At 62.0% G+C, this 16,495-nt stretch overlaps 2 protein-coding genes across 2 annotated transcripts in view; both read right to left on the bottom strand.

Moving 5' to 3' along the window:
* Positions 1–5,778, bottom strand: part of SNED1 (sushi, nidogen and EGF like domains 1) — an 83,760-nt gene extending 77,982 nt beyond the window's left edge. The window contains 1 exon segment of the mRNA XM_035726645.1: positions 5,288–5,778. Within this exon segment, the coding sequence (XP_035582538.1) occupies positions 5,288–5,500 (213 nt within the window). The 5' untranslated portion in view covers positions 5,501–5,778.
* Positions 5,779–5,950: 172 nt separating this feature from the next.
* The window catches only part of CROCC2 (ciliary rootlet coiled-coil, rootletin family member 2), a 71,627-nt gene continuing 61,082 nt past the window's right edge, over positions 5,951–16,495 (bottom strand). Inside the window, 6 exon segments of the mRNA XM_035726861.1 lie at positions 5,951–6,077; positions 11,256–11,338; positions 12,591–12,650; positions 14,300–14,514; positions 14,611–14,704; positions 16,264–16,482. Coding sequence (XP_035582754.1) covers positions 5,951–6,077; positions 11,256–11,338; positions 12,591–12,650; positions 14,300–14,514; positions 14,611–14,704; positions 16,264–16,482 — 798 coding nt within the window.

Here is a 16,495-nt window from a genome sequence, read left to right as displayed (position 1 = left end):
CTGTGCCTCCTCGCCCCTCGCCCTGTCCCTGCTGCGCTCTTCTCTCCCCTTCCTTGTGTAGAAGGCAACTCCCCCCACCCCTGCCCCCGGCAAAGCCACCTCCTTGCCTCTCCTCGGGTCCCCCACGACCAGGTGTCCCTTCAGGCCCAGAGCCCAGCCCCCCAGGGCCCCTGGACCCGCCTCCCTGTGCGATACAGCCCCACAGCCCCAGGGCACCCATTTCCTCCTCTGCGCCCATCACCCGCCTGAGCTGCTTGCCTCCCTGCCTCTCCTGAGACCTTGCTGCCCCTTGGCCTGGTCCTCAGACAGAGGTGCCTCCTTTCAGCCACCTGCCACCCCCGTGGGGTCCGCTGCCATCCTACAGCCACCACAGTCGAGACGCACCCCAAATGCAAGCCTGGCGTGTCCCTGCTCCACACATACACCCGGACTCTCACCCTGCCAGTCCCTCTTCTGGGGACAGTAGTCACTCCTCTGGGCCCCAGCTTCATCCCAGACCCCGTCCCTAGCAAGCCTCTGAAGCTGCCTGTGCCAATGCCCCCTCTGACCAGAGTAGCCTACAAGGGTCTGAGGGACTGTGCTGGCTTTGGTCTACCCCTGGACCAGCTCGGAGGACAGTGTGGTCCCGGGCTGCTCCGCTGTGTGGAGGGCTTGGGTCCAGGGACCCCGTCCTGTGCACACTCCTCTCGCCTGCACTCAGCCCGCGCAGTTCAGACTGGTGTCTCAGCTGAGTCCTGGGGCTGGGGAGCAGGGCAGGGGCTACGCACACAGTAGGTGTTTAAGGAACAACTCGCCTCACTTTGTAAAGAACCAGTTTATGGATGTTGAGGCTCTAAGGCTGCCCTCCCCCCCCCCCCCCGAGACAAGGGATGGGGAGAAACCAGCCTGGTACCTTCCCCGCTGCCTGCTCACCGACTCATGGGAGCAGCATCCCTGGGGGCCAGGAGAGGAGGGTGCCAATGAGGATGCCCTTCTGGGTGGCAGGGGGCAGCAGGGCGATGCATTCCTTCAGACCCAGTCATCCCACTTGGAGGAATTTATTGTAAGGAAAGGATGACGGGAGCCCTGTGTAAAGGCATGGATAGGGTGCACCTGCGCCAGAGCACCATTAATGCATGGGGACCACTGAGACCACCCACTCAATCAACACTCAATGGAGCAACCAATTCAAATAATCATGATCTAGCCACAGGATGGAATATTAGACGGTCCCCAGAAAGCATGTTTCTACAAATTTAAGGCATGGGGAATGCTCATGGCATAAAATAGTGAAAGAAATATGGGAAATAGGAATTGTATGAAGTGGCAGCCCCAGATTTGTCGTGTAGGACCCTAAGTATGCTTGAAAACAGATCAAGAAGAATTTCAGCAAAATGTTGAAAGTGCTTATTTTTGGATGGTGGGATTATGGATGTATCAACCCACTGATCAGAAAACGAACAACAGACATCGACAGAGCAGCTTCCAGGAGCTAGCTCTCTTCTGGAAGCTGGGACGGCACAGTGAACAAAATAGAAATGAGTTCGTTTTAGAGGGGAGGTGGGGCAGCGGGAGAAGGGAGAGAGTCTCAAGCCAACTCCACGCTGAGCACAGAACCCAATGTGCGGCTCGATCCCATGACCCTGAGATCATGACCTGCACCGAAACCAAGAGTCGGACGCTTAACTGACGGAGCCCCCAAGGTGCTTCCAGAAATGATTTTAATACTAAAACCAAAACACTGCTGCTATTTCTTGCCTCAGTGCAAGGGCTTGGTTGAGGATGTGGAATGAATGAATGAACACGTCGACGCAGAATGAGTGCACCAGGTTCTGATGGTGAGTTGTGTGGAGGGACAGGGTTTGGCAAGCTGCTTGCTTCTAGCTCCGAAGTTCTGGCTTCATGCTAAGGGGCGGGAACCCCGGAGTTGTTCCCAGCTGGCCAGCCTGGCCTCCCGGGGGCCGGGTGTGTGTCCAGGTGCTCTGGGCAGCACACACAGAAGGCTTTTCTCAGTAGGAGAACATTCAGGCATTCACTCCGCTTTGATAGAAAAACTGCAAGAACACAGCAAGGAGCGTCCTCCTACTTGATCCACACCTACACGCCGCTCGGATGTGCGCTGGGTGCGGGCCCTCCCCTCCTCTGTCTGTCTGTCTGTCTGTCTGCCTGCACACAACATTTCCTGAGCTGCTTGAGAGCAAGGGGCAGACATGAGGACCTCTACACACGACCAAGGACACTCTGTGCTGGAAGCGCACGTGCTGAGCGCGAGTCAGGAAAGCGAAGTTGGATGCGGTGCTGCCCACACGGCTTCCCTCATTCGCACGTGTAATCACTGTTGACTCCTACCAGCCCAGCTCCCTGGCTCCCTCTTTATCTAAAGGATGGAAACCTGTTGCCATCGTTCTTTTCAACCTCCGATTGTCCCCGTCTGGCCAGAGAGCCCCTCTGATGGCCTCTGTGTCCCCCTGCCACATCCCAACCATTCTTGGAGTGCGTCTTACTTCGAATGTGCTTCATTTACAGCTCCTTCTGCACTTTCCCTGCCTGGGTCCAGTCGTCTCCACAGAGCCCTAGTTCCTTCTGGGGAGACTGACGTCTGGCAACCAGGAGCCAAGCACCAGGAGAGTGCTCAGTGCTGTGGGGTAGCACTGAGTGGACAGAGCCAGGAAATGTGTCTGCCATGTCCACTGCCTCCTATCAGAAGACAGAAATACATGCTACGAGTTCATCCTGATGTGGCTTGCAGGACACACAGGTCCACGGGCGGGAGGCGGACACCAAGCAAGGAAACAACCAAGGTGGGGTCAGGGGCGAGCACAGGGGACAGAGTTGGGGGAGGGGCGTGGGGGGCCCTTGTTGAGACCTGCATGTCTGGGGAAGAGCCGCCTGCCGCAGGATAGCAAGCGCCACCCCTGAGCGTGGCCTGCTCTGTGTGGCTGGAGCACAGGGGGCCGGAGGGTGTGCTGGGGGCCAAAGCACCCAGCCTCGAGGCCAGGGGCGGGCAAGGGCTGAAAGGAGAGGCAGGATCTCATTCACATTCGGCAGTGCTCCTACGGGCAGTCTCAGGGGGCAGGGCCAGGAGGCCCCTACATGCAGTCTCAGGGGGCAGGGCCAGGAGGCCCCTACATGCATTCCGGGCGAGTGGGGATGGTGGCCAGGCCCAGGGCTGGGACCGCGCAGACGCTGGGAAGTGCGATGTGTTTCCAAGGCCCCGACAATGAGGGGACAAGGGAAAGGAGGGGGGCAGCAAAAGGCGACAGTGGGTCCAGGGAGGAAGCTGGACGTCTGTTTGGGTCCCACCAAGTTTGAGGTGGAAGGGTGAGGAGACAGCTGGACGGGGTGGTCTAAAGGCCCTGGAATCGGCATTCTGAGCCTGTTTCCCCATCTGCCCTCCGATTGTCCAGGTGCCGGCGCTGGATGGGCGCGGGAGGCACTGGCCAGGTCGCGTGCTATGGAACAAATACCTTCCCTTCTCTTTCCTGCCTCTCCCGCCCGTTGCCCGGCTCCTCCGTGACCACAGCGCCCTCACGGTCCTGCCAGGCGGGTGTCCCAGGCGGGTGTCCCGGCCCCGTTCCCTCAGGAATGCCACTGTCTTTCTCACTGAAGAAGGAGAAGGCACAGCGTGCCCACTGTGTCCACACGGGCACGTGTTTTTCCGATACTCTCTGTTTTAGGAAAAAGCTTTTATGGAGATACATGTTTTGTTAGTGGCCATAATGTTCGTTTCTCATGAAACGATTTGTTTTTCTAGTAGATCTTTCCACCTTAGAGCCATTTCTCCCCGTTGTTTTGGCAAGGGTAGATGTTTTTGGTGAGGCTATTAAGAGGGTCCACCATTTTAATAATATTTTCACCTGCAACTTTGATGGGAAGGCAGAGCCTGGCCCCGATGCTTACGGAACATTTTGACGGTGTTCTGTGAAAATGGTGCCAACCTGAGCTGTCCCGTTTCTAAGATGCAAGGGCCTCCTCTGGCCCCTGAGCACAGCTCTGCGCTGTCCACCACGTACTGCTGGAAGTCAGCCCTGGCCCAGGGTGGCATCTACAGAGAGGACGCCTGCCCCTCCCACCACTGCCATCACCAAACGCCACTGCCCAGGTGCGGAAGGCTTCCTGCACAGGTGCGGGGAGAGGCCGCGGCCAGGCTGTGCCGTGGCCACTGGTGGAGGGAGCACATGATGTTGGCGGAGGCCACTGGGACAGAGCTGGGTGAGGATGTCCATAGTGTGCAAAAGATGTGAGTGGTGGCGGTGGTGGGGAGGAGAGAGCTGACAGAGCAGGAGGCCGCGTGGATGGCGGCGGCAGGGGGTGGTGTTGGGGTAGGGGGGACGGGGCTGACGGCAGTGGTGGTGGATGGTATTGAAAATGGCCAAGGTCGTGGCTGGGGTGACGGTGGTAGACGTAACGGGAGGTGCCATCAGGCTGGCCCAACACCTTCCTAGTCTCGATTTTGGGACGATGGGTGCCAGTGCCCAGGGGCCCTCCTACAGTAAAGCTGCAGGACAGTGATGAGACAGAATGTTTCGTGCCCTCTGTGGCCCAGGGTCCCACACTGGGAGCCGCAGACACAGGACCAGCACCCGTGTCTTGTCCTGAACCAGCGCTGGGCCTTGTCCTTCAGCCTGGGCAGTCCCCCTGCTGTCCTGAGCCCCTGGCCCCAGAGCTTGCACTCCTGGGAGTGACCAGCTCCCGGACTCAGGAGGAAGGGAGAAAGGGAAACGACAGCCAGAGGGGACACTACCCCAGCTACCGCCACACCCAGAGGTCGTCTGCTGAGGAGCAGGCCCTGCCCTGACTGCCTGGGGTACGGGTCCCAGCCTCCCGGCAGTGCGCCTTAGGTGTCGACTGGGGGCGGGGCCGAAGGGGCCAGGAGAGAGGCTGAGACCTTGGCAGGCCCGGTGAGGAACTGAAAGGGTCAGGTGCCCCATTCGGGAAACGAGGCCCCGGAAAGCACGTGGCTGCCGCCACACCGCTGTTTGTGAAAGGACCAGGACTGGGCCAGGACTACCCCCACCGCGCTGGGGGTCCGCTCACGCTGCCCAGGCTCCAGGCGGGTGAGACCCGGCCGGGGCGCGCCGCGCCCCCCTCGCCCAGGTGGCCCGGCTGCAGCTCGAACCCCACCCCCGCCCGCCTCTCCCGCGGGCCGCTGTCCGGCCTTGGCCGCCGGCGGGAGGAAGCGCTGTCCTCATTCCACCTCTGGCCGCCGCGGTGCCAAGTTGCTGGCGGCGGCGGCGGGAGTCGGGGCGGCGGGCAGCGGCGGGGCGCAGCGCCCTCCCCGGCGCCCCCGCAGCTCGAGGTTACTCACGTAGAGTCCGGAGTGCTCGGCGCCGAAGAACGGGAAGGGCACGGAGAGCGGCCGCAGCCCCGAGCCGCCGTCGTCCTGCTTGGGGGTGACCGCGTCGCCGCGCTCCGCGCCGAACGGGTAGAAGTCGGCGAGGGCCACCGCGCCGCGCACCCCGCGCACCCCGAGCCCCAGGGCCGCGGCCAAGAGCAGCGCCCAGGCGGCGGCGAGCTGCATCGCCGGGGATCTGCGGCCAGGACGCAGCAGCGCACAGCGGGGCGGGAGTGGGGACGGAGCGGGGGCGCAGCGGGGACGGAGTGGGGACGCAGCGGGGACGGAGCGGGGACGCAGCGGGAGCGCAGCGAGGACGGAGCGGGGACGCAGTGGGGACCGAGGGCTTGGCGACGCGTGCAGGGCTGGAGCCGGCGGGGCCGGGCGGTGTGCGAGGAGCGCGGCGCGCCGTCTGTGGGGTTCCGCGCGCTCGGCCGGGCCGCGCTCGGGTCGCCGCTCCGCGAAGGAAGGCGCCGGGCGGGACCGCGCTCAGGGCCGGCCCCGCCCCAGGGGCCGCGATTTAAATATCCAGCCGGGCTGTCGCCGGACCTGGGCGGGGCCTGGGCGGGGCCTGGGCGGGGTCATGCAAATAACACCGCTCTTAAAGCGCCAGGCCCCGCGGGAGGGCCGGGGCGCTCAGGACGCTCCCGGCTGGGCCTGCGCCGGCGGGGAGGCGCGGCTCTCTGGTCCCAGGCTTTGGCGAGGTGAGCGCTTCGCGGACGAGCGCTTCGTCCTCCTCCTGCGTGGGTCCCCAGTGGCCAGACTAGGGCGGGCCCAGAGGAGACGCCTTGCTCACACAGCAGTTCTAAGACAGACCCTAAGGCCTGCCTGAGATGTTGGGTCTGGGTCGTTGCCCTGCCAGGGGACCCGGTCATCCCCAGCAGAGTGTCGTCAGTCGGGGCCACTCGGCTCAACAGTGCCTGGTACCCTTGTGGAAGTGGCCAGAGGCCAGCCCCATGCAGCTCCCCAAGCTTTGAGCCTGTGGACACTTACTTGCTCCTGGCCCTGGGGGTGAGGCTCCCGTCTGGTTTTGTGAGGGCCCCTGGCCTGGGGGACTTCAAGGCATTAGACAAGGTGTTTGCACCCTGCACAGCCACATCAGGAGAAATCCCTGGCGAGGTTTCCTGACAGGTTCAGGGTCCTCGGGGAACCTCACAGCAAGAGAATCTCCAGCAGACTCCTGGGTTAGGCGGCTGTCAGTGGGGGAACACAAGTCCACGTGGGCCTGGGGGCAAGTGGATAGATGCTCCTGGGCCTGGTGGATGGAGTCCACAATCCAGATTCCGTGTCCCCAGCTCTTCTCCCGCCTCTGGGACCACTGACCTCACACCTTGCTCAGGCTCAGTGCGGGGTCCTCCCCCATCCCCCCTCCCCCCTGCTCTCAAAGTCTGGTGTTGGGGGATGTGTGACTGCTAGCCAAGCCTGGAGCTCCAAAAGACAACTGTGCACCCACCAAAGATAAGCAGAAAGAGCCAGCACTACCACTGAGTTTCTGGGAGCTTTTATGTCTGGCTCTGTGTTTTTTTTTATGTCCTAAAATGTCTTCAGTGAGCAAGTGTTGTTCTGCAGTTAGCCAGGAACATTAGTGCAGTTTTGAAGAAATAGTGGACAGGTCCTCAGAGTGTGATGGTTTGACTCTGTGGGTTACAGGTGTAGGCTAGAATCAGGACAGACTTGGGATTTAAGGAGGCAGTCACAGTTGGGGCCGACCTCACACTGGTACCCCCCCAGAGCAAGTTCCCCCCAAACTTCTCTCTAGTTCCACTGAACTCGGTGGCGAGAGGGCCAGGCCAGGCTTCTGCCTTGGGGACCCCCCAGGACAGCAGGACGACTGCGTGGTTCCAGTGAAGGATGAGAAACGTCAAGCCCTCCCATCTTTGGAGGATGAAAGTCAGAGATGACATCTGATGGCTGGGGCTGTGCTGGGAACAGAACCCCGAGTTCACACAGCTCTCTGCAAGAACCTGGGGAGGAAGGGCACGTTCCCACTTGCTCATGTCCGCTGACACACACACACGTGCACACACACTCTCACACACATGGACACACTTACCCACACACTCACACTCAGTCACATGTGCTCACACACACTTGCTCACAGACACAACACATGAGCACAGGCCCACGTGCACCTCTTCGGCACCTTCTCCTGAGCACATGCGTCAGGAGAACCTAGTCAAGGCCTATTTCTGGGCTAGATTTGGGTCCACTTGGGGGCTTGTAGGGAGCAGGGCTGCCCCAGAGCCCAGCATACCCATGGGCACACAGTGGTGCCCACTACATGCACCCAGAAAGGGACTGTTTCTCCAGACATGGTGGGGGTGGTTGGTCTACACAGGTCCCAGCCAGGCCGCTCAAGTGTGTCGCCTGGGCGGCTCTGTGAGGTGCTCAGGCCTAGGCCCCACCCCAGAGAGCAGGTGCTTATGGGTCTGGGCTAGAGCCAACCACAGGCAGACCTTTGGGTCCGTGGCCCCCAACGAGGCCGTGCTTACTTGGGGCCCCTGCCTTGCTGCTTCTTTGCATCCTTCACCCTGGGCCAGTTTGTACCTGGTCTGGGAGACTGGGGGTTAACATGAGGCCCCACCACTGCTGGGCATTACATTTCAAAAAAAAAAAAAACCCAAAACAAAACAACCCCCCTCCCCCACACACACACACAACTCTACGGGCAAAAAAAGAGGGGAAAAAAAAATTTTTTTTCAGGTGCTAAAAATATTATCAGGAAATACTTTTCAGCAATGTGCCGTTTTAGGTTCCCCTCTGGACTCAAGGGCGCCTTTGTCTCTGCCACAGAAAGTCCACATTTATCAAAACCAAAATCGTTTTATCAAGCAGGCTCATGTTCCGCGGCCAGGAAATCTGAGCCTCCCCAACAGACCTGTGACATTTTAGTTTAGGGCCTGAGTATGTTTGCATTTTCGATGGGGGAGCCCCAGAGCTGACCTCGGGATACCCTAGGACTTGGGGCTCCATTCAGGGCAAGGTGGGGAGTCTCCCTCCCCACAACACACCTGGCCTGGTTGGCTGGTCCCTGCAGGGCTGGGGTAGGGACCCTGAACAGGGCTCCGAGTGGGGCTGTAGTGGCAAAGCCTGGCTGGCTAAACCTCCCAGAGCTCTCTCCAGGGGCAGCTGGCTGAGCATAATCTCCCCCAGAGCAGCTGATTCTTCCACGCATGTGAAACCAGCAGCCCCAGCCCCAGGTAACCGCCCTCCCACCTGCTCCAGGAACGAGGCTAGGAGGTTATAGGGCCCGGAGGGGCAGGTTGAGTACATCTTGCGTGGACCTGGTTATTACACTGTGAGCCTGGATGGAGTCTTGACACAGCTGGTCCACTGAGGCAGAGATGAACACACGTGGCTCAGGGTGCACAGCACCCTCCCATGAAGGGACAGTCCTTGAGTCCTGGGCCCACTTGGCTTCTCCCCTAATGTGCAGCAAGGCGTGCCGCCTCCATGGAGCCCCCACACAGCCGGACGGGACTTCTGCTCTTGATCTTAGGGAAATGACCAGAATGGGGTTCAACATTTACTTCCCGGGATGCTCACTGCTGCTTTATTTTAGAAAGAAACAGAGAGGAATTAGAAACACTTTGAGCTGGAGAATCAGCAGGGGGAGGCCAAAAATGATTACAGGTGGGCTCAGGTTTGGGCTCTCTCTTCCCTTCAGGTGACGAGAGACACCTTGTATCGCCAACAGGCAGCCTCATCGTCTCCCCCCGCCCCTCCCCCCACCCCCCGGCCCACAGGGCGGACTCCACTTCCTGACTGTTCCACAGCTGCCAGGGACGGCCGCCACAAAAGGGCACTTAGGTGGCCAGTCCCTTCGCTGGGAGGTTCGGCAGCTGATGAAATCATGCTTCTGTGGCATTTTTAATGACGTGGGAAAAAACGAATGGTAAAATGTCAACTAAGAGTCTTTAGAAGGAGTATCCGATGTAGCGTATACAGCATAAATGGCCTGCCCACGTGCCGGAAGAAGGAAATGCCCAGATTTTAGGATCTGCACTGATGGGTTATGGGTGGTGGTGGTTTTCTTTTTATATGTTTTTTTTCTTAAAAATTTTTTTGCAGTTATTTGAAAAATACCAATGTTTTAGAAACCTGAATATCAATGACTCTGGTTCCAGCTGGCCTCCTTGGTCCTGTGGCCCATTTCCTGCTCCAGCTGTGGCCCAATGGAAGCCTCAGCCTCCCTCAAAGGCCAGGGCGCTGCGGGGGGCCAGGGCCTGTCTCCTCAGGGTGCTCCTTCACCCTCTCCTGCCTGGTCCATGCTGTGGGAACCACAGCCTTCCTTGGGCTCCCGGAGTGGCGCTTTCTCTACGGCTCTCCTGGTCCCTGCCTTCATTCACCCCCACCCCGCTGTGGGCGTGGGGCCAGTTCTCTGACGCCCGGGAAGGCTGTAGCTCCAGACGCCTGGCGATGCCTGGCGGTCCCCACCCACAGGGGCTCCAGGGTGATGGTGCCGCCCCCAGGTGCCGAGAGCTCATAATGGTGCCAATCTGGGCAGTACCTCCTAGAGGACTCACCATGACCCTCTGGGGTGGAGTTGCCCCATTTTACAGGAAACTGAGACTACAGAGCCTATCCAGGATTGCACGGCTGCAGGGTGCAGAGCTAGGACTGGTCCAAGGCTGATGACCCCCAGACGGATGCTGGGGCTGCTGGGCCTCTTCCAGGCTGGAGGCCTCCACGCAGCGTGGCCAAGGAAGAAGCTGTGAGCCTTTCCCCTCCGATTCCAGGGAGGGCATATGGGCAGCCGTCCGGCCCCACCCCTGCCCGCTCGGCCTGGCCCCCGCCCCAGGACCTCACCTCCAGGAGGGCGGGGTGGGTGGTGTGTGTGAGGGCAGGAGGATGCCCAGCAGGGCTCCAGCACCCCAGGCAGTGGGCCTCACCTTGCTCGGTGCCCTCAGCCCATCTCTGCCCTCCAGCCAACAGGACGCTGGGCCTGCAGCCTCACTGACCACATGGACATGGGGCTTCTGGGCTTCACCTGACCTCTTGCTGACTGCCCTGTGGCCTTGGTTCAGAAGCAAGGCCTTGTGGAGGCCCCGTCTCCTCCTCATCTGTCAACAGGTGCCCCAGGGAGCTTCTGGAGGGACAGAGGTAGTAATAACCGTGCCGCTTAAAAAGCAAGAGAGGCCGTTGGGAGAGGAAAGCGAGTCACTCTGCCCAGTGTTAATGGGGGAATGAGTAAAAGCGCCAACAGGTGAACCCCACAGAGGCCCAAGATGGCTGCCTCGGCCCCTGCAGCAACCGGGGCTGGGTTCCCGCAGGGATTTTCCCAGAGTTTATTGGCTGGAGAAGTGGGAGGCTCTGTCAGGGCTCTAACTTTCACAGGCCAGCGCTTCTTGTGGCCAGTGAGTCACGGGGACTTGCTTCTGAGTCACTTCCAGCCACCTGCCACGGGGATGGGCCCGCAGTTCCTGCATACGGAAGGTCCTGCGGCCTCTGGATGGAGGGAAGTGGTGGCCGGGCCTTGCAGGACATTATGTTTTTGGCTCCGGTTGGTGGAAATATTTTCCACGTGTTTCCCCGTGTTTATAGAGCTGAGGGCATGGAATGCAGCCTGTGGCCACGGAAGCTGGCCGGATGGGGCCTGGCGACCAGGGTCTGCCCAGATCCGTGCGTCCGAGCAGAAGCAGTGCCAGGCTGGGTGCGGGCTTGGCGGGGGGGTGCTCCCTGCAGCGGGGGGCAGGGGAGGCGCCGCAGAGGAGGGTCCTGGAGCAGTGTCCCATGGGCCGGGGGGAGCTCTGTGCTCAGTGGAGTTGCAGGGCGCCTGCTGACACAGGGTCCCTGGGGCAGGAGTGGTGGGCTCCCGGCTGTGACTGAACAGCCCGGGGTCTCTGTTCTCCTGGCGGGGGCTCTGCTGGCCCTGGCGGCTCTCAGCTGTGGTGGGCTGTGGTGGGCAGGCCGCCCGGGGGCATTTGGCAGCAGGGCTCACTTTTTGGCCCGGGAGGCCTGGCCGAGGCAGGCTTATTGCTGCCGAGGCACCTCCTGGTCCAGCTGCTTCTTCAGACTGGCCACCTGGGGACGGGGCAGGAGCTCAGGTCGGGTGGGCAGACCCCGCAGCCCGGGCCCCCAGGCACGGGGTTGTGCGGAGCTCTGTGGCTCCTGAGGAGAGGGGCATGTGTGGGAGAGAAACATCGGGCAGGCAGACGGGCTCACCGGCTGCCAGAGAGGGACGCCACCCACACGAGCAGGTCCTGGGGACTGAGGCCATTGCGTGCCTGCAGTGGACAGACCGCCTTCCATTCAGGCCACAAAAGCCATATCAGGATGATAAGGAAACACGTGCTCTTTGGCTTCTAAGTTTGGCACATGGGTCTCGGTGGGTTAGGGACGCTAACTTGGGGGTGACACTGGGTGGTCACTTTACCTTTCTGAGTCTGTTTCCCCAGCTGTAAAATGAGGGTTTTGACCCGAGGGCTCCCAGTTGTCTGACGGCTCAGAGCCCAAGGGTCAGCTCCAGCAGGTGTGTGAGGGGAGGGCTGGGCAGGTCCATGCCCAAGGCCACTGTTCTCCCCTCCTGACTCTGAAGGACAGGTGCAGGGACCACCTCTGCTCCAACAGCCATGTGCCAGGCACTACTGGACACAGTGACCCCTGACCCAGGAACTGTCCCCACCACTCCCCTTAAGGACACAGAGAGAGTGGTGACCTGGCCCAGGATCCTCGCTCCGCCCCTCAGTGAGTGGTGGGAGTGACCGGATGGAGGTGGAGAGTGGTCCTAGTTTCTGCTTGGCTGCACCGGGGGTTTCCGGTGGCTTCACAGCCTGACTCTTGCCCCAGCTCCTCGTGCCAAGTCCTTGTGCGGAGGTAGGGGTCTGCCAGCAGGGGAAGGGGAGACGTCCCCACCCCACACAGGGGTGGCCCCTGGACTTGCCCACAGGCCTGCCTGACCCGGTGCTTCCCACACGTCTCCCTCTTCTGGTCCGTGCCTGGCTCACGAGGTCCCTCGACCGTGCTACCACCCCCATGGGGCCTCGGAGAGACCAGGAGAGGTCCATTAGCCCTGGGTCCTGGTTCCCCCTCTGCCTGTGACTTGAGGTGTGACCCTGGTAGACCCCACTGTCGTCTGGGGCCGAGCAGGGTAGGAACGGTCCAGCCCGTCCTTCCCATCTGCGTAGGCACACTCGTGGGGCTGTGTGCAGCCCCCTTCTGAGACCCCCTGCCCCTGGCCCACCCCCCAGCCCGGGGCGCAGGAAGCTCCGCCGGCCCAGCTGACCTGCAGCTGTGGGTTCGACCTCAGGGCCCTGTCTTCATCCTGCTGCGGTCATTCCTTCTTGGCCCCTGGCCGGGCCGGGTCCCTGTCCTTCCTCAGCAGCCCCTGCTCCATCTGCAAGAGCCCAGACGGCAGAACTTGCGGTGGGCTTCTGGTAGGGGTGTGGTGTCAGGCCGGCCACCACTCTGGGAAGCACTTGGAGGGCTCTGGAAAGGGCTCTGCGTCCCCTGCGAGCAGGCTGGGGCGGGGGGAGGACCTGCAGCCAGGGAGGCGGCTGAAGGAGGGGCACAGGGTGGCCTGGCTCTGGCATCCCCCTGCCTCACGGAGCCTTGGTCCCCCGCACTCAGCTCCCAGTCCCTGCCCACTCACTGACCCCCATCCCAGCAAGTCTGTGTGCCCACCATCTGTCTTCCTTGGAGCTGCAAGTTGCCCAAGCAGAGCCCCTTCCTGGTGACCCTCCCCACCACGCCAGTCGCGGGGCAGGGGGTTAAATATCATGTGACCGAGGAAGCAAACACTTTCAACGGGAAGCCTGGTAGGGGCTCCTTTTGTCCCTTGTGGGGGGACAAAGGAAGGAGGAAGGAACTGACGCCCCAGGTCATGCCTTGTGGGTGCTTGACAAGGATGGTCTCCTTCCGGAAGTCCCTGGGCCGGTAAGGGGCCTGTCAGCAGCTGGGGCAGGATCAGAACCCAGGCCCTTCTCCGAACCAGGCTCCCTCCTCTGCCCTGCTGTGCCCACCCCATGGGTGCCTCCAGGCCAGCCCTCCGTTCCGTGTCCTCCCGGGGCTGGTCCCGCAGAGCCCGGAGCCATGGTGGCCCTGTCTTGCCGGGAAAGTTATGTAGTCAGTGATAGGAAGGTAGCGTTACAAAAATAAGGGCTCCTTTCTTCTTCAGGGTGAGAAAAACAAAGAGTTCACTTCCACCGAGAAAGGAAGTCCTGTGTCTTTAAAAATCCAGCTACACTCCTGGAAGTGCATGTTAAAAAGAGAAGAGAAAAGTGAAATCCAAAATAAATAAACGGCCACATCCGGGTTTCCCCTCCTGAGACACCAATAAAGGGTTTATGGGTTTGGGGGCCCCTCACAGCTGACCTCCTGGAACTCATTAGCTGGTCCTCCCCTCCCCGACCTGTGCTGCGGGGGGGCCCCCAGCTGGCTCTGCTGCCCTGGGCCGTGCCTCTGGGGCTGGGCCACTGCTCCCAGCAAAGGCCATGGAGGAGCCGTGTTCCCGGGACCAGAGGGGCTGGCCGACCCTCCTTCCTGGGAGGGCAGGTGGCTCTGCAGGGACTGGCTGGCCAGTGGCTTTCAGTGGCTTCCCGACCTGCTGGCCTCTGTGCCTGCATCCCACCCCCGACCCTGTTCCCAGGGCCTCTGCCCCCACTGCCACCCCAGACCTGGCCACACCCCTCTGGAAAAGCCGCTTGTCCCCGAGTCCATGTCAGCTGGACAGTGTGTGTCTGGTGGCTGGGGCCTGCCCCAGGACACATGTCCATGCGTGCTTGGGGACACTCCTCTGGCGGTTCCAGGCCCAGCAGTGCCCTCGCCTGGTGGGGCCTCGCTGCTCTCCTGCGGGCTGTGCTGGCCGGTCCTTGTCGGAGAGAGGCTGGAGGCTGAAGGCAGCCGTCACTCTCCCGGGACCTGGCTGCTCCTTGCTCTTTCCTGCTCCTGCTGTGGCCAGTGGCCTCTGTCTTCCACTCCTCACTGGTGTCCATGTGCCACACTGGCACCTCTGTCCTCCAAAGTCTGTGAGCTCTGGGCACCCACCTCCTTGTCATTCATTCCATAGGCTACGACTCGGCGTGGTGAGGCCACGCCTGGGTTGTCTGGTCCCCTGGCCCCTCTGCCCTTGGGCCACAGCGCCCAGATGCGTGTGCCCCGCATAAAGCCGGTCTTTGCAGGTCTCGGTGAGCAGGGGATGCAGTGGCCAGCTCGGGGATCTCCCGGATCTGAGGCGGCCTCTGACAGGCCCTGGCTGGACGCTGCTGCCCGGGGCAGCCATGAGCAAGGAATGCCCTCCCTTCTGGGTCTGGTTCCCTTTACACAGGTGAGCCCACGTTGGCACACCTCTCTCACACCTTGCCGGGGCCGGCGCTGCGGTAGGAGGGGCTGCGCCATCCGCAGACCCCTGTGCCGCTCCCTTGCCTGCTCCCCGCACACAGCTTCCGGCCCCTGCTCAAGGGGACAGACGATGAGGGTCTCTGCCCAGATGGGGTCCAGGCATGCTCACTGAGGTTCTTGGTCACGGCCAGCCAGGCTGCCAGGGTGGCAGGACACATCCATAGCCTCATCTCAGCGAAGCCTTGGGAAGACCGCCCTGCTCTGGGGACCATGGCTGAGGCCCTCAGCAAGCCCCAATGCCAGGACTTCTTTCTCACTTTGTGGACGGGGTCACTGAGCGGGAAGGGTCCGATGCCTCGGACACCAGGTTGTCGGCCCAGCAAAGGCCATCCCCAACCTCCCCTATTGCCTCCATATTCCCGGCTCTAGTCCCCACCCTGCCTGCCCCTGGAGGAGGCTGTGAGGGTGTCAGAACCCCAGGGCCCACAACGTGGCTGGCACCCTCAGGCAGGTGGCGGGTGGGCCTGCCACACACCCTGGTCCCTGTTCCTGTTCCTGTGGGGCTGAGGCAGCCCCTCCAGGACAAGGGAGCTGCCTCTTGGGCGACGTGAGGGGGAGGCCCCGCTGCAAGGCGGGCACCTGCAGGCCGGGCCCACAGAGCCCTAAGTGGGGGTGGGGCCTGGGTGACGTTCTGCCTGGTTCCAGGGACACCATTTCCTTTCTCTGGGCCCCAGGAAGATGCTCTGGCGACCCTCACCCCCAATTTCAACCCGAATAGCTTCACTTGGACCTGTTTCATACATGGGGACAGTGTGGCTGTCAGAATCCCTGGCCAGTGGGCCCCTGGGATGGGCCCGGCCCCTCGGCCTCGCTGCCGTTCCCTTTCCTTCTGCAGGTCTGGGGGCCGGCTCGCTGTCCTGCCTCGCCTTTACCACGGGTGCCTTCCTGGTCTCCCAATGTGTAGGCCTATGTGTACCCCACCTGTTCCCCTGGTCCAGTCAGTAGGGCCCTGACCCGGGGCCATTTCCAACATGGACAGCAGAATCGGGGGCTCCACAGGTAGGCAGTGTGTCAGGCCACAGAGCTCCCTGCAGGACTGTGGCTCAGATACTGGGGCAAAGCCGGGGCGATTTGCTATGACCTGCGGTGCCTCCCCAAAGAGAGCGAAGATGGGGTATGACCACGAGGGAGGGGGGTGCGGAGGGTCACCCTCCAGCGCCAGGGCGGCCCTGGGCTTGGAGAGGGGTGCGCAGCTGCAGAGCAAGCGCTTTCCCAATCACCAGGTGCCTGTGCCTCGCCTCCCGCTGCCGGCCCAGCCTGGACCCGCTCGGACGCTCCCTTTCCCCGCCCCCTTCCCCGCCCCTTTCCCCGCCCCCTGGAGCCGCGGGCGGGCCCGCCCACCAGCCCCGCGCCCCGCGCGCGCAGCCCCGCGAGCTCCCCCTGCAGGCCGCTCCCGCGGGGTGCGCCTCCCTGCGCTCTGCGCCCCGCCACCGCTGCGGGTGCAGAGCGCTTGGGCCGGGCCTCCAGGCTCCGCTGATTGCCCCTGAGCTGCGCGTCCACAGCCGACCCTCTGTCGTAGGGGCGCTTACTGCGGAGAGGCCTCGGGCCTCTGACTCGCTCCCGCCTCAGTTTCCCCGTGTGTCTGGGTGGCTCCAGGTGTGAACCCCTGCCTCGGGCATCTCCCAGAGCCTCCCTTCAGGCCGCCAAGGGACCGATGATTCCCTAAAGGGAATGCCCCGCCCTCTGGGGCCCCTCACCTGCGGCAAGGGCTCCTGGCATCTGCGCTGCAGGCGGGCGACGTGCTCCTCCAGCAGCTTCGCTCTCTGGGCCAGGCTCTGGCCGTGCCTTCTGCTCTCATCCAGGGCCCTGTGCAGCGCGTCCAGTTGCTCCTAGGGAGAGGAA

Source organism: Zalophus californianus, chromosome 3, assembly GCF_009762305.2.
Source record: "Zalophus californianus isolate mZalCal1 chromosome 3, mZalCal1.pri.v2, whole genome shotgun sequence".
NCBI classification, from domain to species: Eukaryota; Metazoa; Chordata; class Mammalia; order Carnivora; family Otariidae; genus Zalophus; species Zalophus californianus.
The sequence above is the reverse complement of the archived record's forward strand: the minus strand, read 5'-3'. Positions and strand labels throughout refer to the sequence as shown.